Here is a 27,351-nt window from a genome sequence, read left to right as displayed (position 1 = left end):
GTGAGAGGCTCCGAGCACCGGAAGAGGTAGATTAAAAGGATGGAGAGGACAGATCATTAGCTTTGTGAACTTGAACAAGTGACTTAACTTCTCTGAGGCCCAGAGAAGTTTTATAGTTTTCTCATCTATAAAGCTGGGATAATGACAGTACCTACCTGTTAGAATTGGTGTGAGGATTAACAGAGATAACACATGTTAAATGCTTGCCACACCACCTGGCACAGAGCAAGCGTAAATATTAACTATTCATTTTGTTATTGTTACATTATTCATCACATTTCAGCACACGTATCTGCCTAACCGAGGGAGAGGCAAAGGAGAAAAAGGAAACCACAACATAGGAATATAACTACTTCGATATTCTGGACCGGTGCTGTCCCATAGAACTTTAAGCAATGAAAGAAATGGTCTATATCATGCTGTCCAATACCATAAACACAAACCACACGTGGCTACTGAGCGCTGGAAATGCCAATGGTGTGACTTGAACTTAAATTCAAATAGTTACACGTAGCTAGTGGCTCTCATATTGCACAGCGTGTTTCTAGAGAATTTAATTTTCCCAGCTGAAATACCCTTATTCTCTCCTGATCGTCATTGGTACCAAAGATTGGCACAGGGAAGTCTTAGCACTTAAAATATTATGAAATCCTAAGCATTTCATCTCATTTGTGGTAGAACAGATGAGTTCAGATGGTTTTAGGAAGTTGTTTCCTTTTTAACCTCATTCAGTTCTTCTGGCCACTTGAAGGGGAGCGTTTCCATTAGCGCTCACCTGCCTTTAACACCATGTTTAGAACACTTCCGAATCTCCCTTTTTTCCTAAGAGAGACCAGGCCTCAGACACAACAAATGTCTTTAGTAAACACAAGTGATAGAGGATTTGATCGCACTGCTTTGTTTTCAGTGCATTTTTGCATTGAGATAGCATTCCCATACCATAAAACATAGCCTTTGAAAAGTGTACAGTTCATTGCCTTTTAATATAGTCACAAAGTTTGGCAACTATCACCACTATCTAATTCCAGAACATTTTCACCACCCCAAAAGGAAACCCCACACAGTCAGTCACTCCCCCGTCCCCCAGGCCCTGGCTACCACTAATCTACTTTCTGCCTCTACAGATTTGCTTATTCTGAACATTTCACATAAGTGGAATCATACCATATGTGGTCTTTGGTGTCTCCTCTTAGCTAGCATAATGTTTTCAAAGTTCATCCACATTGTAGCGTGTATTAGTACTTCCTTCCATTTCATGGCTGGATAATTTCCCTGCATAGGAAATATACCACTTTTTGTTTAGCCATTTATTAGTTGACGGACATTTAGGCTATTTCTATTGTTTGCTATTATGAATAATGCTTCTATGAATATTTGTGCACTAGATTTTTGTGTGGGAATAGGATAATTTCAGTTCTCTTGGGTACATACCTAGGAGTGAAATTGCTAGGTCATATGGTAACTCTATATGTAGTTTTTCGAGAAACTACTAAACTGTTTTCCAAAGGGGCTGCGAAATTTTACATTGCCATCAGCAATGTATGTAGGTTCCCATCTCTCCACATTCCTGCTAACACTTGTTATTACCAACCATTCTAGTTGGTACCATCAGTGTATTTTTAGCAGATACCATTTATTTATACCTAGTGATGCTGAGTGTCTGCTGGAAGTAGAGATGGAAATTTTCCTTCTGTGAATTAATTTATATTAGTTATAAAAGTAAATCAATTGAAATAAAAGTAACAAATATATAGTAGTACTGGTGCTACAAAGCATGTGAATGTCTGAAGTTTAGGAGCTGTGGTCAAAGACAAGGATTTGGGTTCCCCTTATGGGAACCATGCATCTCCCCTTATGGGATATCCATGCATAGATGTGAAAACTGAAATCATGTACAAAAGCAGTGTGTGTACATTTGTGCACACACACTCAGATGTGTACGTGCCTATGTTTGAAAATTTCTGCTTTGGTCTTCTCCTTCGCTCTACATACATAAATGAAGAACAAAGAAGCCAGGAGACTTGCTTACAGAGGCACAGACATCCAGGGGGCAGATCTGGACTGAGAGTGCAGTCTTCAGAACTCATGCACCAGGGTCTTTCTAGAACTGCATGGGAAATGCAGAGGTATCACTCAGCCAGTTTTTGCAGGCAGGACGGACCACTATAACTCTCTTCCTGGAGAAGGACCATAACTTCTGGCTTCCTTGACCATTCTAGTCCCATCTTACTCCCCTTTGGGATTTGGACACCAAGAGCCCTGGAGGAACAGAGCTGACCAAAGAGCAGAGGTGGAGAGCCTGAAGCAAGAATTCAGTGGTAGATGGATCTCTATCAGTTCTACTGTTCCCCAGCTGACGTTCTCTTGCAAAAGGGCAGGGCTAGCTATTCCTAGGATGGCACACAGCTACATCCAGGATGGGATGATGCAAGCTCACTCTCCTCCTATGTGGTCATATGACTCACAGTCGGGGAGAGAGCCAGTCCTTTCTGTCCTGTCTGGGGACATGTGCAAAGATTTAGGTTACACTGTACTGCAGTATCCAGTTGACCTCCTCTGAAAGGCTGGAAGACTTTCTCTGCCCAGAAGCCATAAAGCCACAGAGCCATGCTGTTTCTGCAGCAGAGATTCTTAAGTATGTTTCTGCTATGGGGTGTTTTGACAACCAATTAGAAGTTAAAAACCCCTCCATGGAAAGACCATATGCTCACATTTTGACATATATTTTGAAGAGGAATTTCCAGCCACCCCAATTAAAAACCCATGCCCACGCATCACTCTGCAGGAGCCCCTCTTTCCTTCTCAGCTCCAGAGAGTGGTGACAAAATCATTGGTGAGGGTCGTGATGGGTTTTCATGGGGTTGGAAAGTCCTCGGCAGTGGATCAGAAGAGACAGCTGCTGACAGCTGAAAATTCCCGGCCTGTGCCTCAAGATCATGGGACGGAATGTGCGTTTCCATGGCACTCCCAGAAACAGGTGGGTCCCAAACTCTGGAAAAGCACATTTCCCGGCTCCTGCAATTTCAGCTGCACCCGTGGCCATGTGCATTTCAGGCATGGAAGAGTGCAGTATCAGGTGTCTCCAAGACAAACCCAGGAAGCTCAGAAAAGTAAAGGCGTGAGCCGACACAAGAAGGATCTCTAGACACGGGGGTGGGGGTGTGAGTTCAAGGGCAGGGTATCTTGATCTCCCTCACCATCATTAACTCTTTCTTCCTTCCTACATTATTTTTTTCTTAGCACTTACTCCAACCGTAATTGATTAATTCCTGTGTTGCTGTAGCTGTTCTGTTCTTTGTTTTATCTCTTTCCCCCATGAGATCATGAACTCTGCTAAGGAAGGGACCACATCTGACTCATTGGGCATCATTCTGCTAACATATTGCATGGTGTCTTGCACGTAGCAGATGTTCAATAAATACCTGAAGAATTATCAAAGGAATGAATGAACCACTCACGTTGCAATCTTTTCTGCTGCTCTATGACATACGAACATTTCATTCTATTTTACGCCTGAGTAAAGTGAAGCTCAAACATGCAAAATAATCTATTCGCGATAAAATCTAATAGAGGATAAGGCTGGTTCTGGAACCCAGATCTGTCTGAATCCAAACTCCCAAATTGTTCCTGTTGTCACAAATTACAAAAATGAGACATCTAGCCCTCAGGGGCCTCTCCTACTTCTGCTGAAATAAAATAAAACGAAAATCAGCCAGCCCAAAGACAGAACTGTCCTGTGATGGAAAATCCATTCCATGGGCACATGGATCACTAGATGTGGCTCACAGCTTGGTACAGCAAGACTTAACAACACGTCCAAGACTGATCTCCCATGCTCAAGCAGGTTTGCTTGTAGCCCTTGGATGCATTTTGGGGTCATTAACAATTAAATACTCATGCTGCATTCCCCTGAAGCAACAGGAGCTTCAGACCCTCAGATACACTTCTGTAATTCCCAGTCACCTCCATAAGCATTGTGATTTTCTGCTCCACCACGCCCTCCAAAAACTGTCCTTCCTTTCAGGGCAGAATTCTCTTGTCAATCAAGATCAAAGAACAGTATAGAGGTTCCTTAAAAAACTAAAAATAGAGCTACCATATGATCTTGCAATCCCACTCCTGGGCATATATCCAGATAAAACTGTAATTTGAAAAGATACATGCACCTTGATGTTCATTGCAGCACTCTTTACAATAGCCAAGACGTGGAAGCAACCTAAACATCCATTGACAGAGAATGGATAAAGAAGATGTGGTATATATATACAACGGAATACTACTCAGCCATAAGAATGAATGAAATAATGCCATTTGCAGCAACATGGATGGACCTAGAAATAATCACACTAAGTGAAGTAAGCCAGACAGAGAAAGACAAATACCATATGATACCGTTTATATGTGGAATCTTAACAAATGATACAAATGAACTTATATAGAAAACAGAAATAGACCCAAAGACATAGAAAACAAAAATGGTTACCAAAGAGGAAAGGGCGGAGGGATAAATTGGGAGTAAGGGATTAACATATACACATTACTATATATAAAATAGATAACCAACAAGGACCTACTACATAGCACAAGGAAATCTACTGAATATTTTGTAATAACCTGTAAGGGAAAAGAATCTGAAAAAAATATATATGTATGTATAACTGAATCACTTTGCTGTATACCTGAAACTGACACAACACTGTAAATCAACTATACTTCAATAAAAAAAATTTTTTAAGCGGGAAAAAATGAAGATGGAAGAAATGGTGGCATGAGGAATGGATATTCATTGGCCAACCATGGCTGCCGTGGTGTTGGCATCTCCACTTGAATGCACACAGGCTGTCCTTCCTGGTTCCCTGTTTTCCATATTGTCCCACTAAAGACCATTTGTCCATCTCCCATCTAGCTTCCAAAGGAATCCTATAAAAATATAAAATCAGATCATGGTGTTCCTCTACTTGAGACTCTCCAGGGGTTTTCCATCTCTCTTAGACCAAAATCTGAACTCCCTGCCACGTCCTAGGGGGTTGCAGACCACACAGTTGACTTTATATCCTGCTTCCTCCTCCTTCATCCAGTGGGCTCCAGTCATACTGACCAGCCTGTGAGCCCCACATGTGCCCATCTCATTCCAACTTACGGCTTCTGCGTGTTGCCATTGTCTGAACTTTCTTCCCTGCACCAGGGCATTACACAGCTGGCCCCTAATGTCAATCAGATCTGAGCTCAAGTTCCACACCTTCCCTCCTTCAACCATCCAAAATAACCCTCTTGGTTGCTATCATGTAACTGCCTTATTTTCTTCATAGCACTTTACGCCACCTGACGTTCTCCTGCTCATTGCCTGTTTTTTCCTATTAAATCTAAGTGGTCTTATTCACCCCTGTAACCCTGCTGTCACACACACACTGAACGTTCAAGAAATATTTACTAAATTAATGAACACACATGGAAACCAATGTAGATCCATCTGAATTTCCAAACCAACCCCCCTCTTCAACCTTTAAAATGCACAGGGCATGTCACCACCCTCATTTTGATTCTGAGGGTCAGATATAGAGATGGACAGGGGAGAACGTTAACGGGTAAGCTACTGATGGAGAGAAGGTCCTTTGCATTCTCTGCACACACTCTGACAAGGGCTGTCTGGCTCATCTCATCCCAACGCCATTGGCAAGCCCAGTCTGCGACTTCTTTCTCCAAACCATAAAGGGAAAATGTGATACTTTTAGGACTTAAGGGAATTAGGAGACAGATTTAGTCTTTTAAGAGAGAAAGCAAATTTATTTAAATGGAAAACTGTTCTTGTGCCTTAGATATGCATTTGGTTTATAAGAGAAATACTCAGGCAGGAGCGATGACAGCTGACCAGGCAAGTCTGGTCTGTGTCCCGGTCTCAGGTCCTGAGAGGAGGCTTCCCAGAAGATAGCCTGATGTCTTGAGCAGCTGGGTTTTGAACCTAAGTGGTAGTCCCAAAATGAGCATGAACTTCAGCCAGGTCCTAAGAGAGAGTTGTGTGTTCCACAAGTCATAAGTACACTCATGCCATCCTGATGGTGGTGGAATTTTTCTTTCCTCAAAGGGAAGCCTATCTTTCAGTGTCTCCATTTCATGAAACTTGGAAGGAAAGTTGGGAAGAGAAGCATCCACTTGGCTGGAGCCAGCCCACCTGTGCCTCTCTCTCTTGTAATTCTCGAAGCCCTGGGATTGTTTGGTGGATTCCTCTCCTTCAACCCAATCTTCCTCTTCCCATCTGACTTAAATACTATAATTTTCAGATGATCCATTTACTAGGATCCCCAGCTACGACATTATCAAGGCTGAAGGAAGGCGAAAGAACACAGGATATGCATTTTGTTTTAAGATATCACCCTAGTCTTTACGTACCTAACAAAAAGGATATTCCTAAGTTTAAAAAAATCATTGATTGTAATTTTAAAAGTTTCTTATTAAGAAAAAGCGCTGGCTGCAAGTGATACAAATCTTCATGTGTAGGATGAGGGTATGAGAACTTTTTTTGGAAGAGAATGTGTATAGAAAAAAGTGGTTTGAAGTGGTTATTTTTGGGTGGTGGATTATAATGTATGTGTGTATGTAGTGTGTGCGTGTTTGTGTGTTTGTGCTTTTCTGATTGCCACAACTTATTTAGCATTTATCCTGAATTAATTTTAAAATTAGAAAAATAGACAACAATTATTTTTTAATGAATCTTCTTTTGGAAAGGAGCCCAAGAAGGATGCTATAGGCTTAAATCAAAGAGCAAAAAGATTGGCTAATTGCTGAGACTGGCACCAAGGTGCAACACGCTTCCTGCAGACAGATAGCCCTGTGTGAAAAATGCTAGCAGGACTGGACCTCAGCCACAGGTGAGGTCCACTGAAGGCTTTCGCAAACCCTGTGGGACCCATCTCCCGGGGAGTCTCCTGGCTCACAAGTCTCAACCTACCTCCGTTATCTCAGGACTGTTCAACAATGGGCTCCAAGTACCTGGAGTCTGGAACATAGTTCATTGATTCAAAGATTGAGACATACCCTGAGTTGGATCTGAGACAGGCTGGGACTTGGGACCTGGGACCCTTTGCTGCAACGCCTGCACCTGGACAAACGACTCCTCAAGCGACAAAATACAAAGAAACTATAAGGGACTGAAAATAAATGCGTGCGTGCACAACTGGGGCAAGTTACGGACAACAAGACACAAAAAGACCAGAAAAACCCAACTGACACTTTTGAAGAGCTGGGAGCAAAAGCAGGGTACTGTGCATGCCCTCTGCACTCAACACCACCAAAGAGGTGGGCAGACCAACTCAGGTGCCCTTCTGGCCTGACCCCTGGACCCACCCCTACCCTCACCCCATATAAGGAACCAGCTGCCCCCACCCCCACCCCCACCGGGGAGCGAGTGAGCAAGGGAACCTGTTACTTGTTTTAGCTCCCCTCTGCTGCAGCAGGGGTCCCAGTAAAGCCTTGCCTGAATTTCTTGTCTGGCCTCTAGTCAATTTCTATTGATTGGAGAAGGCCAAGAACCCTGGTCAGTATCAGATCCCTCAGATCCTTTCCTGGGAATTTGAATGGAGACACACAGAGGCTGGCGGTCTTTGTAGTGCAGTCCCTGAGTGTCAAGTCAACTTGGCTCGGCTGACACTTTGAGACAGATAATTCTGGACAATTTTGAATAATTCTAGTTGTCCTACGCATTGCAGGGTGTCAGGAGCAACCCCAGTCCAGTTATGACAACTACAAATGTCTCTAGACACGGCCGAATGCCCCTCTGGGGCAAAAGCGCTCCTAGCTGAGAACGACTCACCTGGAGACAACGTCCATAAGCTGCCTGCCGAGGTCCGTAGGCCTGCCCAACCTCCTGTACTTCCCTTGGCTTGATTTTCTCTTTTTCCCTCTTTTGAATCCAAGATTTTCTGTGAGTTCAACTGTTTATGCATTACACATCAGAAAATAGTAAAAATATAAACCTCCCCCACTATATTCCTGTTAAGCTAGCCAGGATTGGGTTCTGTTCTTTCAACCAAAGGGATCTTAACAAAACCACCCACTTTCAAGAATTGTGTTTGGTTTCCTGATGTTCAAAATGGTGGATCATCTGTCATCTTTCAACCCACAGAAAACCAAACAGTTCTTAACTTCTCTCTGATATCGGAGCAGATCTGAGCACAAAGGCATGAATGAAGCAGACGCCCCTGGGCCATATGGAGGCTGGGGATATACAACAATGTGTCAGCAACCAGACCCTTACAGAGTAAACCAAGATGGCAGAGGAGTGTTCACCAGGGAGGGGTGGGGGACTTGATTGTGATTGGAAGTTTAGGCCAGCACCAGAGGAAGTTGGGAAACCATGAAGCAGAGATGGCATCAGATACACGCCGTGTCCACCCCCCCAGGAGTGGACTCTACAAAGTGCTCCTTAGTGAGGCTCTGACTTGCAGGAATCAAACACTAAAGAAAATACACATGCAGACAGCATCGCACACTCAAACCCCACAACTGTTTGGACAGATAAGAATCCCATATGCTCTGCATTACCCTCAGCCATGGAAAGCTTTTTATCCATCCCCAGGCCACCCCGTCACCATGCAGCAGGTGGGAGCTCTGGTCCCCTACAATGCAGACAGGGACAGGACTCAGCGGCTAATGACTGGCATACCGTATGATGGGTGAACACGCCCAACATCTGCTCGGCCCCTGCACAAATCTTAGACCCTCTGGCAGGCAGTACCAAGTCCCTCAGCTAAATCACAATGGGAACCGCCTGCCAACACGCCAGGTGTGAAACAAGCCCCAGCTCTTTAGAGTCCTTAAGCCCCCCACCCAAATTCCCGGAAAGGGCTCCAGGCAAATGCAAGGCTGCCCGTACGGCCAGTCTCTACGAGGCCAGAGCAGCCACCTTATTAGGATGGTCATTGGATGGTCCATGTCAATTTCACATTTCCTGTCAAAACCGCCCAGCTAGCAGGCACCTCGGTGCTTACACCTCTCACCAGAACAAATGCAGAACCCTTGAAGGCAGAAATAACACACCAGCACAGTAACAATAGGAGACACCGCTTGCAAGCTGTCTGGGGCCCCTGGAGTAACTGACATGTTTGACAGAGAATGCGTGTTGGTAACATTGTTTGATTCATGTTTAAAGGAAAAATGGAGAGTATGTTTCAGGGAGGTTTAGACATTGATAACCAAAAGGAAGGGCTTGTAAACAAAGCCACAAGGACCACGTCCTAGCGGTCCCCTCCTCGCCCTCTGTCACCACCCCACCTCCCGTTTTGATCTTCTCCCGGAGGAACAAGCCTTCCACGGGGAATGAGACCTCTTGACAGAGGGCTGCCAGGCAGCAGGAGGAGAGCTGATGAGAAATGACAGCAGCACAAAACTGCGTTAGCCTTCTGCTCAGAATAGGTTGTACGGGGCACAGACGAGGCGGGTCCCCCACAGAGGACGGGGAGACACCACCAGAGTCACACATAATGGCAGGGTCCTGGCCAGCAGAGCTCGGAAACCCCAGATCTGCCATATCCCAGCACTGGGAGCTGGGGCAGGTATTTAACTTGGCTGAGCCTCAGTTTCTGTCTTTCCAAGATGGTTTGGAGTGGTAGTAAAAATATTCTAGCAGAAATATTGTAAGGAAGAGTAACCAATGGAGTGAAGAGCAGCTGTAGCAATAGCAGAAATAATAATGACATAATTATTATCATGTAATTATATAATAAGATAATTATAATAATATAATAATATTATTATGTAGTATTATACATTATATAACTATATATTATAGGATATATATTATATATAACAATGTATAACACTATATATTAATATATAATGTGATAAGTTTTATAATATGTTATATATAACTATTATATAATGATACATAATATTGCATATGCTTATGATATATTTCATTTATGTATTATTATATAATCAGTAATATGTCACTATACAATTATATTAAATAGTATAATTTAAAATCATTATGTCATTATGTGATAATTATATGTAATATGTATTTTATATATGTATTATTATGTCTAATGCATATTATCACACAGACACAATATGCAATACATAGTGATAATTATGTAACCTTTATTTTATTATTATGTCTGTCCTGAACCCTTACTATATACCAAGTACCATTACAGTACCTTACAAGTGTTAACTCATGTGATCCTCAAAGGCAACTCTGGCTTTGTCCCCATCCAATACAGGGAGATGCTAAACCATGGATTTAGGTGCTTTTAATGTGTCCATTTTATAGATGAGAAAACCACAGTACAGAGTGGTTTAGGAACTTCCCCAAGGAGGCAAAGCTGAGATTCTAACTCAGCAGTCTGGCTGAGAGCTCACACTCTTAGCTCATATATAACACATACATATATATTTATATATGTGTGTGTGTGTGTGTGTGTATATATATGTATATATATATCAAAACTCAATATTGTCTCTCTTACAAAGTTTGGTTGTGGTGATGTTGCAGTGCACTTGGAAATAAACTTGCTGATACATGTATTGAGCACTTTCCATGTGCCAGGCAGTTGCCTATGGACTTTATATGCTTTGATTCCTTTCGCTACCGTCCAGTGAGGTGACTGCCACCCAGAGAGGGCAAGAACCATGCCCAAGGTCACACAGGTAGTAAGTAGTGCCCAAGGTCACACAGGTGAAGGAAGGAGATGAACCAGGGAGTCTGCCACAAAGCCCACATCCCTACACCATCCTGTTCGACTGCTTTTTCCTCTCTAAACCACAATGCTTCAACTAGATACTGTAGGTGAAATGCCTTACACATGGCCTAGTACATAGTAAATGCCTGAAAACAAGCAGCTGCTGTTGCTCTTACTGTAACTAAATGCGAAAAGCCCAGTAGGCATTTTCTTCCAGGAAAATGACGGAAGTATGAATTTATGACGCCGTCTGTTCAGAGGACAGATTTGTTGCCCCTTTTAAACCCCGACATAGCCCCTGCACGGTCAGTCCACACCAGTTCCTGAATCCAGCTGCTCATCGGAAACCCGGGATTACCAGTGAGGCATGCAGTTCACTGGGCTCTGCTCCCTGCCTTCTGATATAGATGATCTGAGGTTCAGAGTGGACACCTGCATTGTTAATGAACTTGCCCAGGCTCTGACCAGTAGCAGGACAGGAGAACACCCAGGTTTGCAGGAAGTCCTCCAAGCAACTCAGGGCCGTGTTTTTCCCCAAAGGCTTCTCCCACAAGCTGCCCCGTGCCAGTCGGCTGTCCTGTGCTCACACTTCCTCCCTGCCACTGGGCACTGACAGATGGGAGCTATTCTTAATATTTAACATTTATTAAGCGCCCACAGCATGCCAGGAGCTGCATGGAACAGGGGTGTGGGTGGTCCCAAACAGTCTGTCCCCAGAAGGCTGTGGCCACATAGAGGAGAGAGGACAGTCCTCTCTTTTCCCCTTCAAAGCTCCCCCTCCCTCTCCTCTCACCCAGCCCCAGTCCCAGTCCCAGGTGTCCTGCCAGAGCAAGTGGACAAAGATTTGGGCCAGGATTCAACATGACTGAGACCCGTACACCCTCCTGCATGTGTGTCTAGTAGCCCCATCTCCCCAGGCTATGGACTTAGAAAGTCAGAGGGGATGTAGGTTTCATGCCACCCAAGGCCCTGGGCTCAAACCCCAGGGTGGTATATCCCTGATTGCACCCTACTCTATTCAGCTGCACCAAAAACGTGTGTCCCTGGTTAACAGGAATCTCCATGGGGAGCAGAAGCAGGGAGCTGCATACGTGCCCACCCACCTCCAAATGGAGAGCATCTTCATATGAAAAAGAAACTGCAGCAACCAGGATATGATGAGAAAACCATGACAACGGCGATGTTGGCCAACCGCTATGGAGTTCCTACAATGAGCAGGTGCTGCTCTGGCTGCTTCACATCATCACATCAAATCCTCTGGGCTCCCTTTCAAAGGGGGTGTGATAATTCCTGCTGTCAAGTTGAGACAGTGGGAGCTCAGAGACGCCAAGCCTGCATGACACAGGGGCCCAGGGGCTGCTCAGGTGGAGCCCTTGGCATTATGTCATCGCAGCTGGACTGCAGAGGCCCTGGGGATAGTCACTTTGGAGGTCTTTTATTCCTCACATTGACTTTGGGAGGCAGAGCACATGGGATGTTACTCCCATTTTATAGGTGAGAAAGTGGAGGCTCCGAGAGGTCACGCAACTTTCCCAAAGTCCCCAAGAGAAGGTCATGGCCAGACTCAGCTTTCCCTATTCTAAATCCCATGCTCTCAATTCTCTGGTCTAAATCCTTAACTGTGCTGCCTCGTGAAATGAGAAGAAATAGCTCTTTGGAGAGTAGTTTGTGAGAACACTGTGGAATGCACAAGCTGGCTGCCTCTGTCACCAAATCTTCCCCACGTCTGGGAGCCAATGCGGATTAGAGAGTGGAAGGAAAGGTAACAGCTGAGGGAGGCCGCCTTCACCCACGGCAGCGGTGCGCCGGACTCCACTGTGTTACTCTGAGCCAGACACAAGGTAGGACGGGGCAGAGCTGGCCGCTGCTTCAGACACAGGTTTCTTGCCATCATTCTTGCAGCCAAAAATACAAACAAACAAAAAACACTATTTGTCCCCTGGAACATACCAGAAGCCCTGTCATTTGGGAAAGACAGAGAACTTGACTATAGAACATTATCTTCCTGGGACTGTAGAGAAACCCATCTTGACTGTCTGAGCCACTGAAAGTGGTAAAGATCTCGTATTGGGTGGGGTGAGCGGGGCTGAGAGTCTATAGAGTTATACCTTCAAGCAGTTGTGTTTCACTTCTGACTCCACAATTGACATTGTGGCCATCGAAGCTACCTCTGAGGACGGAGACTGGGTCCTAGTCATCTCAATGTCTCCAGAGCTTAGACGACATCCCAGCATGGAACCCATGATCCACAAATCATCACTGCCATGAATGAATGGATGAAAGAATTTCATGGTGCCTCTGCCTCCTGCTTTTATAAGCCTGAAGAGGGACTTCCCTGGTGGCGCAGTGGTTAAGAAGCCACCTGCCAGTGCAGGGGACACAGGTTCGAGCCCTGGTCCAGGAAGATCCCACATGTCGCGGGGCAACTAAGCCCGTGTGCCACAACTACTGAGCCTGCGCTCTAGAGCCCGCGAGCCACAACTACTGAGCCCATGTGCCTAAAGCCTGTGCTCCGCAACAACAGAAGCCACCGCAATGAGAAGCTCGTGTACCACAACCAAGAGTAGCCCCCGCTTGCCATAACTAGAGAAAGCCCGCGCACAGCAACGAAGCCCCAATGCAGCCAAAAAAAATAAAATTAAAATAAATAAATAAATATGTTGACTGGCATCAGAAAAAAAGCCTGAAGAACTCAAGCTAGAAATTGGGCTTTGCAATTTATCCCAATAAATTAGGAATTTGGGAGTGACATATACACACGACTACATATAAAATAAATAAACAAGCACCAACTGTATAGCACAGGGAACTATACTCAGTATTTCGTAATAACCTATATGGGAAAAGAATTTCAGAAAGTATATATATATATTATATATAATATATATATATACACACATATGTTTAACTGAGTCACTTTGCTGTATACCTGAAACTTACACAACATTGTAAATCAACTATACTTCAATAAAATAAATATATAAATGATTTTTAAAAATTTTTTTAAAAAAAGAAAGAAATTGGGATTTTGCAGACAACTATGGTCCCAGTTGCCCAGAGGAAAAGACCCACAGAATACTGAGTTCATTGCTCTGGACAGCATTTAGGGTTCAGCAGTTAATCAAGTGGATGAGCTGGCGGCTTGTACGCTGGTGGGATGCATGTGTGATGGGTCTATCTTTAGACGAGAGAGAAACATAAATGGGGTGAGATCTCCATCCTAAGTCAGCTGGGGAAAGCACTTACCCAAAACAACCTTTAAAAGACAGGGAGGGGGCTCTGCTTCACCATCAAGAGCTCAGATCGCCAAACACCAAAGCAGCAAAGCAGAGTGTGAAATCTGCAAGTCTCTCCAGCCCCGCTTGCCCCATGCCAACGTATTATAAAAAGCATACTTGCTGATATAGCATGCCTTTAAAATGATCAGAATGACAGATGGCTGCGGCAGGAACACATCCTTTTTATAGGACTGCTATTAATCAGAAGAGATTGACAGCGTCCCTTTAATCTTTTAATTAAAAAAAAAAAGTGCATCTCTGTACAACTGAAGGGGGCAAGTTGCTGGCATTTCCGAGTGCTTTGAGACACTCGGAACAATGTGGAAGGTCCACATTATTTCAAACTTAATAACTGGAGGGCTTTAGTTTCCCTTTATTTATAGATTTATTGATGTAGGTCTTGCTAATATAAAAAGAAGGTATGGGGTGGCATGATGTGAGAAACCCCATCTTGCCTCAGTTATGGTGTTACCGGTTCTCCCTGTCAGGCTGTCTTTACTCCCCTAGATTGTGGTGTTCTCACCTGTTAAAGAGTGGGGACATCCCAAGCATACTCTGGTGGGAGACATTCCTGTAATTACTTTAGGTGGGAAGATACTGCTTAAAATTGCCATATCTGCCTTTGATTCATCTGATCAGGAATGAAGAAGCAAGAGGCACTAGATGATAGTCAATGCCTGGTGAATACACAATCACTGGCAAAAAAGCAATCGGATAAGTAACATTAGAAACTCACCAATTTCTTCCCTGGGGAGGGTATGTGCAAGGTCTTGGGGAGAAAAACCACGTTTGGATGTTTGTAATAGCTTCGATTATTGAGATAATTGTCATAGCTCTCAAGTAGTTGAGAACTTGTTTTTTTTGCCTGTTTAGCACCGTAACTGGATAACAGGACTCTGACTATTCTTTTACCCACAGGCAGCCCATACAGCTCAGCTGGGCCTGACCCCACCCTCCAGCTTGACTCAAGGCAGTCAAGATGATTGACTTGGGGATGGGTGTGGCCTACAAGATAAGCCAAGCAGACTGCTACTGGAATTTTTGCAGTTGGCCAAGAGGCTTGCTAAGATGTGTTGGGGTGTAAGCCTGGAGTTTCTGGGGACCATCTTTGCCACCAGTTGGACATGGTGTGTTTGTGAACAAAGATCAAGTAGAGATAACCACTATGGAGTCATGGGGAGACATGACTTGGGGTTGTTGGAGCCTCTGAATGCAACTGTGCCTGAAATTGGACATTTTCTTTTTCTCCTCTAAACCAATATGAATTAGATTTTTGTCACTTGAAGATAAAAGAGGTCTTCTGGTATATATATATATATATATATATATACCAGACCTTTCCCATATATTAGGATATAGGCTTCAAGTTGACAAGGATCTTGTATGTTTTTATTCTGCCTCATCACCTACTCCTAGTTCACAGCCGGGCACACAGTAGGTGCTCAATAAATAATTGCTGAATGAAGAGATGAATCACATGTAAAGCTCACAACCACTCTGCAAGACAGGTATTCTTGTTTTCGTTTTGTAGCTGAGAAAACAGCCTTGGAAAGGTTAATTGACAAGCCCAAGGCCACACGCTTAGTAAATGCCAGAGCCAATATATCAACCCGGACCTGTTTGACTCCAAATTCTCTTTGCCACCTCCCTGACTCTTTAATTTAGTCTGCTGTTGACACGGCCTCTTTGGCAGTACAGAAAAGTCACTTAGTGACTAAGATGGAGCAGCCGCAAAGTAAATGACACCACCAGCACTCATATCAGGCGTGCATTCTGATTTCTTTCCCCATCAGCAGATATTCCAAACATGTAGATAACATTGCAGGACAACAATACCAAGATTGAAAATGGCTCCACTAGCCACAGAGCAAAACAAGTTTATTTCTTTCAAGTTTACCCCAAAGACCTGCATGTTCCCTACACATTTCTCCACCTTTCTGTAGGGACGATTACTCTTGGTCCATTGTTAAAACCAGCAGTTTGATAATTCTTTTTTTGTTCTTTGCGGTACGCGGGCCTCTCACTGTTGTGGCCTCTCCCGTTGCGGAGCACAGGCTCCGGACCCGCAGGCTCAGCGGCCATGGCCCACGGGCCCAGTCGCTCCGCGGCATGTGGGATCTTCCTGGACCGGGGCACGAACCCGTGTCCCCTGCATCGGCAGGCGGACCCTCAACCACTGCGCCACCAGGGAAGCCCCAGTTTGATAATTCTTGGTGACACTACATATGTGTATGCAGATCTCATTAAATACACTGCCAGATTCGACGATGCTGATTTCTGTTTCAAAATCCAGAGTGCAAGGTTTGCCTATACCATTGCTATCCACGTCAGCGAGGCATTAATCAGCATTTCTCTGCTACCATCTAGTTCTGTAGGGTATAAGTTGGAAAAGACAGCCTTCAGAGAGCTTACTGTCTCAGAGAGAAGGACGGCAAACAACGATCAGGACTCAAATCCAGGGAATTCGACATTCAACTGCTGGATTCACAGAAGGGTATTACAGGGCCCATTCCTATGTGGACACACAGAGATTCAGGGCTTAGGAGTTCCATTTCTGAGATTCCTCCCAGGTCCTTTGGAGCCATGTCTTTTGACTGTTGAGACCTATGTTTAAATAATGTCAAACCCCACAGTACCAACGAGCTGGCGAAGAGACCGCAGCTCTATCTTGATGTGTCAGGCCAACGTCGCTAGTTCATCCAAGCTCTCTGCTCTACTAGGAAGGGCTTTCTCCTCTGCTTGCCCGGTGAATGTCTGCTGATGCTCTACAGCCCGACTCAAATGCCACCTTTCCCCTTTGAACCACCCTCTTCACTGCTCCAAGAGGCATCCACCTACTCCCTCCCCTGTGTTTTCATGTGCACTCCCATGGATACACCTCAACAGTGGATCAGTGGTTGAGAGGGAAGGCTCCAGCCCACCAGACCTGGTCTACATCTCAGCTCTGTCACAGACAATCCCTGTGACCTTGGGCAAGTTACCTTTCTCTAAATGTCAGTTTCAGGTCCTCCATATGCAGAAAGGGTATCATAATACATAACTGTGATTTCTTAACGGAGACCCTTGGGGTTACCTCTATCTTGAAATACAGATTTTGGGGGATTTCCTTTTCCAGAAAGGGATTTCATCAGACACAGATTATGTAACATTCTCAGCAGGGTCTGGGACAACACTCTGAAATCAAACACGTAAATATTCCCATAGCAAAATATATGAATATTCACAGTAAGTCGGATAAAGAAAGTCTATAAATAGCCACACATCATTTCAGGTCAAGTTTTCTTCCAAAATGCATTTTGGTGCCAAACTCTCCCCCCAAAACCTGATTTTCAGAGCTTTTTGGAATTTACAATTACAGGTAAGGGTTGGTAGAACAACAGTACCCAACTTTAGGGTTACAGTAGCCCCCGTTAGCTGCGGTTTCGCTTTCCCAGGTTTACCTAAGGTCAACCACAGCCTGAAAATATTAAATGGAAAATTCCAGAAGTAAACAATTCATACGTTTTAAATTCTGTGCCGTTCTGAGTGGTGCTGTGCCATCCTGTCCTGTCCTGTCCCAACCTGTCCCATCCTGTCCTGTCCAGGATGTGGATCATCCCTTTGTCCAGCGGATCCCACCCGTTAGTCGCTTAGTAACCGTCTCGGTTATCAGATCATCTATCATGTTATCATGGTGCTCGTGTGCAACTGACCCTTATTTTACTTAATAATTGTCCCAAAGTACAAGAGTTAGTGATGCTGGCAGTTCAGATGGACAAAGAAAAGCCGTCAAGTGCTTCCTTTAAATGAAAAGGTGAAAATTCACGACTTAATAAGGAAAGAAACAAAATTGTATGCTGAGATCGCTAAGATCTAGGGTAAGAACAAATCTTCTCCATGACATTTCAAAGAAAGAAAGAGAAATGTGTGTAGTTTTGCTGTCTCCCCTCAAAATGCAAAAGTTACGGCCACAGTGCGTGAGGAGGGATTAGTTAAGATGGAAGAGGTATATTGGGGAGGGCATATTCACATAACTTTTATTGTACTACATTGTTATAATAGTTCTATTTTATTATTAGTTATTGTTAGTCTCTTACTGTGCCTAATTTATAAATTATACTTTATCATAGGTATATGTGTGTATAGGAAAAAACACAATATATCTAGGGTCCAGTACTATCCACCATCTCAGGCATCCACTGGGGTCTTGGGCCATATCCCCCTCAGATAAGGGGGGACTACGGTACTGTTAGAATAAATTGAGATAATATATCTAAGTACTTAACACAGTGCCTGGCACATAGCGAGTACTCAATAATTATCACCTATCATGCTTTCCTGCTGTTTTTACTGTAGTATTAGATTTACAGTAGTATTACTGTAGTATTAGTTTATCTCCTGCTCTCTTTCACTGGGCTGTGAACCCACCGGTCAATAGCTGTAACTGCCACTTTTGTTTTCCAGGGGCTTAGAACAGTGCCCGATATGGAATATGTGGGCAGCGACTGAATAACTAAATTAACAAATGCATGGTGAGGTGGACGTGGCTGTGTTTACACTGCCCTCCATCGAGGAAAACAGTCTCCTGACCTGATCTGTAATACACGGATGAGATGAGAATGATTTGTCCCGGTGTGGAGAATGATCTAGCCATGATGGTCAAAGGGCATATCTGTCGGACAAATATCTAGAGTGAGGGGCTCAAGGCTGAACTTGAACCCAGAGCCAAGGGCTCATTAGACCCAAACACCAGCCAGACTAATCAGTTACAAAGCTCTTGTTTGGATGATATCGTCTGACACGGGGTGGGCATGGTCCGCGGCTGGGGTAAGTCCTCTTGGGAGCTCCCTGGACTCAAGATTGACTGACAATCAACTTGTCAAATCTCCTTTGTCTTCCGGTCAGATAACTCATTGGTCATTCAAGGTTTTGTTGGAAATTGAGAAGCAGTAAAGAGGCTCAACGGGAAGACACATTGGTTCTTCTTATCCAGAGATACCAAGATTAAGGTCTACAGCAAAGGTAAAGGAGCAGTGTTTATACACTGCACTTGGCAATACTGCTCTTTTCCTCTTCTGCTTCTCACTCCCCATGAAACTGCCCAAACTGTTTCAGCTCAATCCTCCACAGTCACTCTGGAATTCTTTACGTGGCTAGAAGGAAAAACTACCCGCCTTGCTATCTATTCAACAAGTTCAGACATCAAAAGATGGGTTCAGGAGATTCAATATGGTAAAGATTCTAGTTTTCCTATGGGATGGCAGGTGAGGTCAGTGGTCACTATTGAATCTACTCTTGGGACAAAAAACCCTATTGAGTAATGTCCCCAAAATTATTATGAAACATCTTCACTCACTGCCTTTGCAGGATAAGGTGATGCTCTCCTAAAAGCCTCTTATGATGTCTGATCAATTATTTTTTTGTTCCTTTGCACTGAGCAGACGAAAACAGGGCAATAAAAAAGTGGCACTTGAAAGGATTATGAAAAGGAAGTTCTTATGCCATAGAATCACTGGCTCTTCGGGTTGGAAAGACCTTGAGAGGAATCTTAAATTCTGATACAGTAACCCTGCTAAGTGGCCCCTACAGCTGTTTGCATATCTCCAGTCACAGGGAACTTACTACCGAGGATGGAGTACACACTCTATTTTGGATCCTTTGACTGTCTGGTTGATCACATTATGAAGGTGTGGGTGCCACCTTAATTGCCTCTAGGAAAGCCCTTGCATCTCAAAGAGCTGGGAAGAAACGCACAAAATCAACAAATTGGTCAGCAAGCTGATATATAGTCTGCAAGCATGCAGGGCAGCTGGCATCAGCTGAAAGGTGTGTGTGTGTGTGTGTGTGTGTGTGTGTGTGTGTGTGTGTGTGTGAGAGAGAGAGAGAGAGAGAGAGAGAGAGAGAGAGAGAGAGAGAGAGAAAGAGAGAGAGAGAGAGAGAGAGAGAGATTTTCGCCCTTTGAGTTGCCTTTCCCCTGCTTGGAAATGTTGCTGCAATGGAGTGTTTGAGTTTCCAGTTGATGCCACTGGATAAATAACACAGGCTGTCTCAGAACACCGGAAATAAGGCCAGTTTCTCCCTGCCCAGAGCATTTCAGTGTGATCCATGGTGGGTGGGAGAGGAAGAAGACAAACGATGTCACAGCAGCTGGCCTAAGGATCCCCGCTGCACTGCTTTCCTGACTTAAGGGCAACTAGTTAGCAGAGTGTCACCTGGGAAAACAAAGTATGATCCGGCGAAGATTTGCAAGTAAAATCACTTGTTCCTTCCCCAAATAACTGGACATGTTTCTCAAACACTCTGCAAAGGAGGAAGAAATTGGGCCCCCAACTTCTCTGCTCGCCCGGGTGTCTTCTCATCTATCACTGGGGTAATACGTCCAGAGTGGCATTTTGTAATGACGGCAACATTCCAGCGAATCGATAGTTATTTAATTCCCAACAAGCTCTCGAGTCCATTAAGCCTGATTACATTCACCCATTTCAGTGGGTGCCGTTATTTTTCCTACACCGGCACTTAATCTATAACAGGAACTTATGAGAACTTTCTAAAGCAATTTCAGCATCAATCAGCATAGAGTGAAGGGCACGATTTGCCTGTAATTATTTATCAGACAGGGTGGCAGAGCGTCTGACAAAACTCCAATGGCTAAACTTCACCCCAAATTTCCAGTGGAAGCAAAGACCTTCCAGATTGCCACTGAGTTCTACTTCAGACCTCGGGTGGGCCACACTGGCCCTGCTTATGCCCGGAAAGATGGAATAATTTCCATGTTGTTAAGGACCATTCTCCAAGCAGTCTGTTATTTCTCACAATAATATAGGAGCCTCCAAAATCAGTAAGGACCATAAATCTGGGATGGTAGAAGGTTTTGCTTGATTACTTGGAATCACTCCTGAATGGCTCAAATCACCAAGGTTCATACAGTTTATAAGAGGTAACAACAGCATTCAGCATAGGAGAAAAGGGTTTGACCAGAGCCCTCGCCAGAAATTTTAATTAATGAGCTAGGGCGTTGCAGAATTTTAAACTATTGTGGAGGCAGAAGCACAAGGCTGAAGGGAAAAGGACATCCTAACTACGTGCAGTTTTCCTTTCCTGTAGAAACGAGATACAGAATTTATTACAAAGAGATTGTTGTTCTCAAACAAACAACAAACAAACCACAGTGGAAAACACCCGGGTTTCCTATGATGTTCAGGCTCTGTCACTAGTTAGCCTTCCACAGAGAAATTCAGACACACATCCAGAAGCCAACCCTTGCTTAAGAAGTCACGCTTACGATGCGGAAAAATAAAAGGCCCCAAATATCTTATTTGATGATTCTCCTGACACAAAATTAATAGCCGTAAGAGTAATACCAACACACATTTCAATCCTTCACTTTCAACTGGTAAGGAATTCCTAGCATAATCTCTGAACTTCATAATTAACCATCAGTAGAGTGTTCCTTTTTGCCTCCATGCCACCACTCTACCCAGGTTAGGGGGTGGGGTGGGGGGAGCCTCTATGAAAATAGACAATCCACGGGAAGGGGAAGCTAAGGATTAATGCATATTTCACGCTCCTTCTATTTCCTGGGTGAAAGCGCTTAACCAACTCACCTCATGATCAGGTACTCTGCCTCATGATCTGCTCTGGGAGACTGAGTCCCTCAGAAAGCTGGGAGGGAGAGCAAATCCTTTGCCCCGTGGTCAACCTCCCGAAGCAAAGGCATGAATGTTAAACAGCAGCCGGATCAATACAAGCAAATATAGCTCAACTACACCATTTATTCAGCCATGAGAGATGTCAATAGCCAGATTAGGGTGATCCATCTTTTTGATTTCCTACTGTCTTCCCACTGACTACACGAGAGCTTTTTCCTGTATTAAAAGTGTTTGCTTTCTCAACCATAAAAATTCCAATTATTACTCTGAGTGCTCTGGAGTTAAGTTGCTTGCTGGCAGTGGCCTTGAATTACCTGGATCAGTCCGGGGAAGTAGGGGGCTGCTGGAACAATCATAGGCACGCCATAGGGATGCAGGAGGACTCCTTGAGAAGGCAACATGCTTTACGGGAAGGTAGGATTCCCTCAGAAGCTCAACGCATCAATGGAGAGAGTTAGGGGAAAATCTATAGACCCAACTTCTTCGGAACCACAAAGCTGAGAGCCAGATCGCTCCTGTCAGGAGCCGAGCGCTCATCAATGCGCAGAGGCGAGAGAAAGAAAATCCGGCATCAGCAACTCTTAATGTGAAAGTTTTCCTCCCAGACGACGGAGAGACACAGCAGCTGCAGGGTTGAAGCTACCAAAATGGAAGGTTCTATTTTGGGAACGGCTTGCCTAACATGACTAACCAAATACTCTTCATTAATTTAGTTCTCAGAGAGAGTGAGAGAGACTAAGAGACTGGGAGAGAGCTGGTCAAGCCGGGAGATTTGGGCTCTTCCTAATGAATTTGGGCAAAAGGCAAGGGACGGAGTCTGCGTGGGATGTCTAGAGAGGAAAACTGAGAAATGTAAATTGATATGATTATCAGTTGCCACTTAAAACCTAAGTAGGGGAATGTGGGCAGCCTCTGGTACTGATCACAAAGAAATGAAGAAGATACTTAGTCGAGTTTGTTATCCTCTGTCTCTCTCTCTCTGGTTTTAGTTTTAAAGGGCGATTTGTGCAAATGATAATACCACCAGCGAATATCTTCAGTGTGTGCTATGCACGCAGGATGAGCTAAATTATTTACATATGTTTTGTAATTTCATTCTCACAACTCTCCCAAGTAGGTACTATTATCAGTTCCTGGTCCACACGGGAAATGAGGTTCACACTAGTTGAACTGCTTGCTCACAGCCCTACACGTGTGAGAGGCAGTGTCAGGCTACAAACACAATTCCTAATCAGCCACGATATCCATTACAGTAGTATTTCGTTCTGTAACAGATCTTCATATGCCTTAAAAAAATTTTTTTAAACATTTTTTGTCTTTGAGCTTTCAATTGTTATATTTTAATATGCAATCTATTAATAAGAGATGATTCCCTGCTCCCTGAGTTTAAAGGCATAGCAAATGAACGCCAAAACTGCAGATGAAAAACACGTTCTAGTATTTGAAATCTTTCTGATGTTTGAAAATATCCAAGTGATTGGGATACATTACACGGAAATAGATAAACTTCGATGGGACTGCATGAATTGGAATTATACTGACTTGTGTGTCCTACTTAATAGCTGTGTGTTCTTGAACAAGTTACTCAGCATCTCTGAACCTTAGTTTCTCCGCTTGGAAAATTGAGATAATAATAGATCCTCATAGGGTTGTGTGACAAGTAAAGTATTTGGCATCCTATCATGATGTGTACAATACAAGATGTGTACAGTATTTGCTATTCTTATCCTGTGTTTCCTGTTCTTCTACTAATACCTGGTATAGACACATCTTTGACTTCAGATTGAAGGCGCAGAAAGCATTCAAATTGGCACTCTCTAATCTGCATACCAGGAAAGAACGTGGGCGTGTTGAGAGTTTCCCAATTTCGAGAGCACAGAGTGAGCCCACTCAGCTTATGCTCAAGGCCCAGGGATCATCGAAAATCACCTTCAAACTGGACACCTGCTTACCACATTCCACCTTGAACTTGAAATAGGACACGAGATATGGATTTTGTCGAAACTTGGAGAGCTTCAGACACCGCAAAACATATTCAACTATCGGCTTTTTCTAAATCCAAATGTCAATTCCTCCACTTTTAGATCACCAAGGTGTTTTTACACAACACTAATTTTAGTTGCTTGATTTAGCTGCATAATTACATTTCTAGATAACGACAGTGGACAGCATTTGGCAGAGAATTCAATTATTTAAGGCTGAATTTGGGCCATCTTGACAAGGTTTCTGTGTAATTGATTCTCCTGTATCAAAGGGGCCACCTTGTTACAATTCAAAAAGCTCCAGGAACAGCTGCGAGTTGACCCCTCTTACTTAACAGCCTGATATTTCTAATTTTAGCTTTTGACTCTGACTTTCAACACTGCGCTTCTGAGAAGTTACCAGTGAGGACAGTGGCCTTGCCATGAGACAGCTTCCTGGGAGGGGAGAGCTCTTCCTGACTTTGGTAAGGGGTGGGTCAGATTGTACTATGTCTCTGGTGTTATAAAGTAGAAAGACCACTGGACCAGGAGTTGGAACTTAATTCAGTCATGAAGGCCAGAAACGTACACATTTAGACTTTGTTTCCTGAACCTCGTATAGGAGTGACAATACCCACTTGCCCTTCACAGAGAGGGCTCCGATAAGCAAAAGTGTGGGAGTGTTTTGGAAACTGTAGAGTTACATAAATACAAAAGATTATTCTGTGTATTACTCTATGTGTTTTTTTTTAAAGAACCTGATGATACATTTCAGAAACATATTATAGGTAGTTCTTGGAGATATCGTGGTTGGATGCCAAACCCCTGTGATAAACAGAATATCACAGTAAAGCAAGTCACACATTTTTGCTTTCCCAGGGCATATAAAAGTTATGTTTACACTATCCTGTAGTCTATTAAGTGTGCAACAGCCTTGTGTCTAAAATAGTATATAACTTAGTTTAAAAACATTTTATTGCTAAAATATGCTAACCATAATCTGAATCTTCAGCAAGTTGTAGTAATAACATCAAAGATCAGTGATCATATATACCAACAAATAGAAGAACAATGAAAAAGTTTGAAACAGTGAGAGAATTGCCAAAATATGACATAGATACATGAAGCGAGCAAATGCTGTTTGAAAAGTGGTGCTCATAGACTTGTTTAACACAGGGTTGCCACAAACATTCAATTTGTAAAAAACGCAGTATCTGTGAAGCACAATAAAACGAGGTGTGCCTGTACACACAGGACATATAGATGTATACTATATCATTTGCAGAGGATATTTTCTCTTTTCTTTTTAAGAACTCCATGCTACAAAAGCTTTTCTGCTCCTGAGTAATGAGTATCTCTTTTCCTCTCTCTGAAAATAAAGACTCATTGTTTTGTGACCCTTTTCACTTTGACTTCCAGGAAGCTCAGAGCCCCAAAAGAGGTTCAACTCTGTCCATTTTATTGGCCTTTACTGCCTGCATATTTGTGTTTTCATCTTCCTGTTCTCACCACCTCTAGTCCTGTTATTCACATTTTCTCTGATTCTGATTTTATATTTAGATATTACTGCCATGTATGATTGTAGTGGTTATACTTGTAAAATGGTATGAACAGAATGTACCCTTGTTCAAAACCCACCCCCAAAACTTTATGACATTATAAAACATAAAAATAAATAATGGTCACTAAGCAAAACCTCTTTTTTCTAAAATGGGTTCTGTTTTCCCAAATGGGAAGCATCCAGTATTACTGGACTGTAATTCTTTCCTCTTGGGTCCCTCTCCTCCACTGAATGTGCAGGTACCACATTCCATGTATCTCTGCTTTCCAGTGGCTCATGGTAAATGGTTATCTACCCAATGTCTAATGGGTGGTATTAAGCTCATAGTATTTTGCAGGAACTTAAAAAAAATGTAGAATAAAAAAATAAGGTGAAGAACAGGGGAGATAGTTCTGGCAGCAGGTAGAAAACATAGGTAGGTTGCCAAAAGGGACTGAATGTAAACCAAGGGCTATGTATCATCATCACTCTGGCCATCACAGGCAGGGGAGGGCAAACATTTTTCTGTAAATGGGCAGATTACAAATATTTTAGGTGCTGTGGACCTTAAACTCTCTGTTGCAACTACTCAAAACTCTGCCGTTTTCATGTGAAAATGTTTACAATAAGCAAATGGACTCTGAAATTTGAATTTCCTATAATTTTCACCTGTCACGAAATATTCTTCTTTTGAGTTTTTCCAACCATTTAAAAGTGTCAAAACCAATCTTAGCTCGAGGGTCGTACAAAAACAGTCAAAGGCCAGGTTTGGCTCTCAGGCTGTGGTTTGCAGACCCTTCATTTAGAGCATATATTTTACAAACCTCTGGAAGTCCGACTTCAATACAATGACAGGTATATACTCCATTTTTTACTTCTGCTTCTTCACTTGCTTCTGGCTTTCCTGCCACTTCTTTGGTGCCAGTTCTGTCAATTATCCCTGTGTCGGAGATTTCCATCAAGCCTTTTTTTTTTCTTAGCCTGCCTTTGCTAGTTCAGGCTCATCCATCCTCCCTCCAAAAATTCTCCCGTCTTTCTCCACCTTCCGTGATGACACCCCCTTCTTAGTTAGTGACCTCTCTTTTCCTTTCCTGGATTAAAGTGGTTCCTCTCATGCTGTCAGATACTACATCTCCTTCCCCAGATCCTGAGAGCTAACATGAGGATGACTCTGCCCACCAGCAGCCCTTCCGAGCAGCAGCCACCCCAAGTTTAAACACCCATGTACCCATGTAAGAGAAGGAAAGAGAACAGAAACACAAGCATTGGCTGGAGGATGGGAAAGGGGAGCATTCAGAGAAGACTGATTCCTGCCTTGTGGATTCTATTGGTCAACAGAGCCAACTGCAGCCTCATGGACCAAATCCAGTTCACAGATGAGGATGATACTGAGGATGCTGAGGATGATGGATGCTGAGGATGCTGATGACCAGGAGGAGGAGGCATTGTCCGCATTGTGTAAAAATAAGCTAATATTTTTAAACGGAGGCAGCTTATATAAAACGTAGATCTACAACAACTCTTGAAAGACTGGAAGGTCTAGAAACCTTGGTGCACATTCCCTTGGCCCAACTGTCCCTGAAGCCTGGGAAGAAGCTGCCCCCTCCCCAGATTAGGAGCTCTCGTGAGACCATTTCCATCATTCTCGACCTGCTTCTTGAAAAGCAGCCGGATGTCAGTTGCCACTTGTCCACCACAACATAACAAAACAGAAAGCATAAAACTGAGTGTTCCTCTGAAAGCATTAAACATACTCCTTAGCTTTTGGATATTAACAGTGGTTATCTCCTAATATGAATTTATGCAGATTATCTAATTACCCATACCTCCCCATTTCCAGGCCAAGTTACATGACAGAGAACTTCCTATAGTTTTCAAGGCCTTTCACAATATTCCTCAGCTTTTCCAGATTCATCCTCCAATACACACTGTCCTTCCTTCTACAAATCACTCTTCTCTGCAAACCACACTGGCAAGTTGCCTTTGCCAAACACCTTCATGCATCTAAGACTCCTTACAAATTTGCCTGCTATGCAGAACTACCTCTCCTTCCTTCCTTCCCTTCCTTCCTTCTTTCTTTCCTCCCTCCCTCCCTCCCTCCCTCCCTCCCTCCCTCCCTCCCTTCCTTCCAATTCAACATTACTGGCCTAAGTCAAATGCACAAAACCTTCCCCACCACCCCAGGCAGAACTAAATACGCTGTCACCTGTGTCCTAAAGTCATGTTAGCATTGTATAATAATAATTCTTTTAAGTGTGATGACTCCTT

General features: G+C 43.6%; 1 protein-coding gene across 20 annotated transcripts in view; it reads right to left on the bottom strand.

Annotated features, from left to right (window-relative positions):
• RBFOX1 (RNA binding fox-1 homolog 1) overlaps positions 1-27,351 on the bottom strand; it is a 2,185,863-nt gene that overhangs the window by 328,960 nt on the left and 1,829,552 nt on the right. For 2 of the 20 annotated variants that reach the window (XM_049699921.1, XM_049699919.1), the window contains exon 1: positions 21,897-22,238. The exons of 16 other annotated variants lie outside the window; for them this stretch is intronic. In XM_049699921.1, the coding sequence (XP_049555878.1) occupies positions 21,897-21,983 (87 nt within the window). In that variant the 5' untranslated portion in view covers positions 21,984-22,238. Of the gene's footprint in view, positions 1-21,896; positions 22,239-27,351 lie in introns of those variants that run through there. 2 more of the 20 variants (XM_049699916.1, XM_049699923.1) reach the window with 2 other exon arrangements.

This window comes from Orcinus orca, chromosome 16 (genome assembly GCF_937001465.1).
Source record: "Orcinus orca chromosome 16, mOrcOrc1.1, whole genome shotgun sequence".
NCBI lineage: Eukaryota > Metazoa > Chordata > Mammalia > Artiodactyla > Delphinidae > Orcinus > Orcinus orca.
Note: the sequence above shows the minus strand (reverse complement) of the source record. Positions and strands in the feature narration are given on the sequence as shown.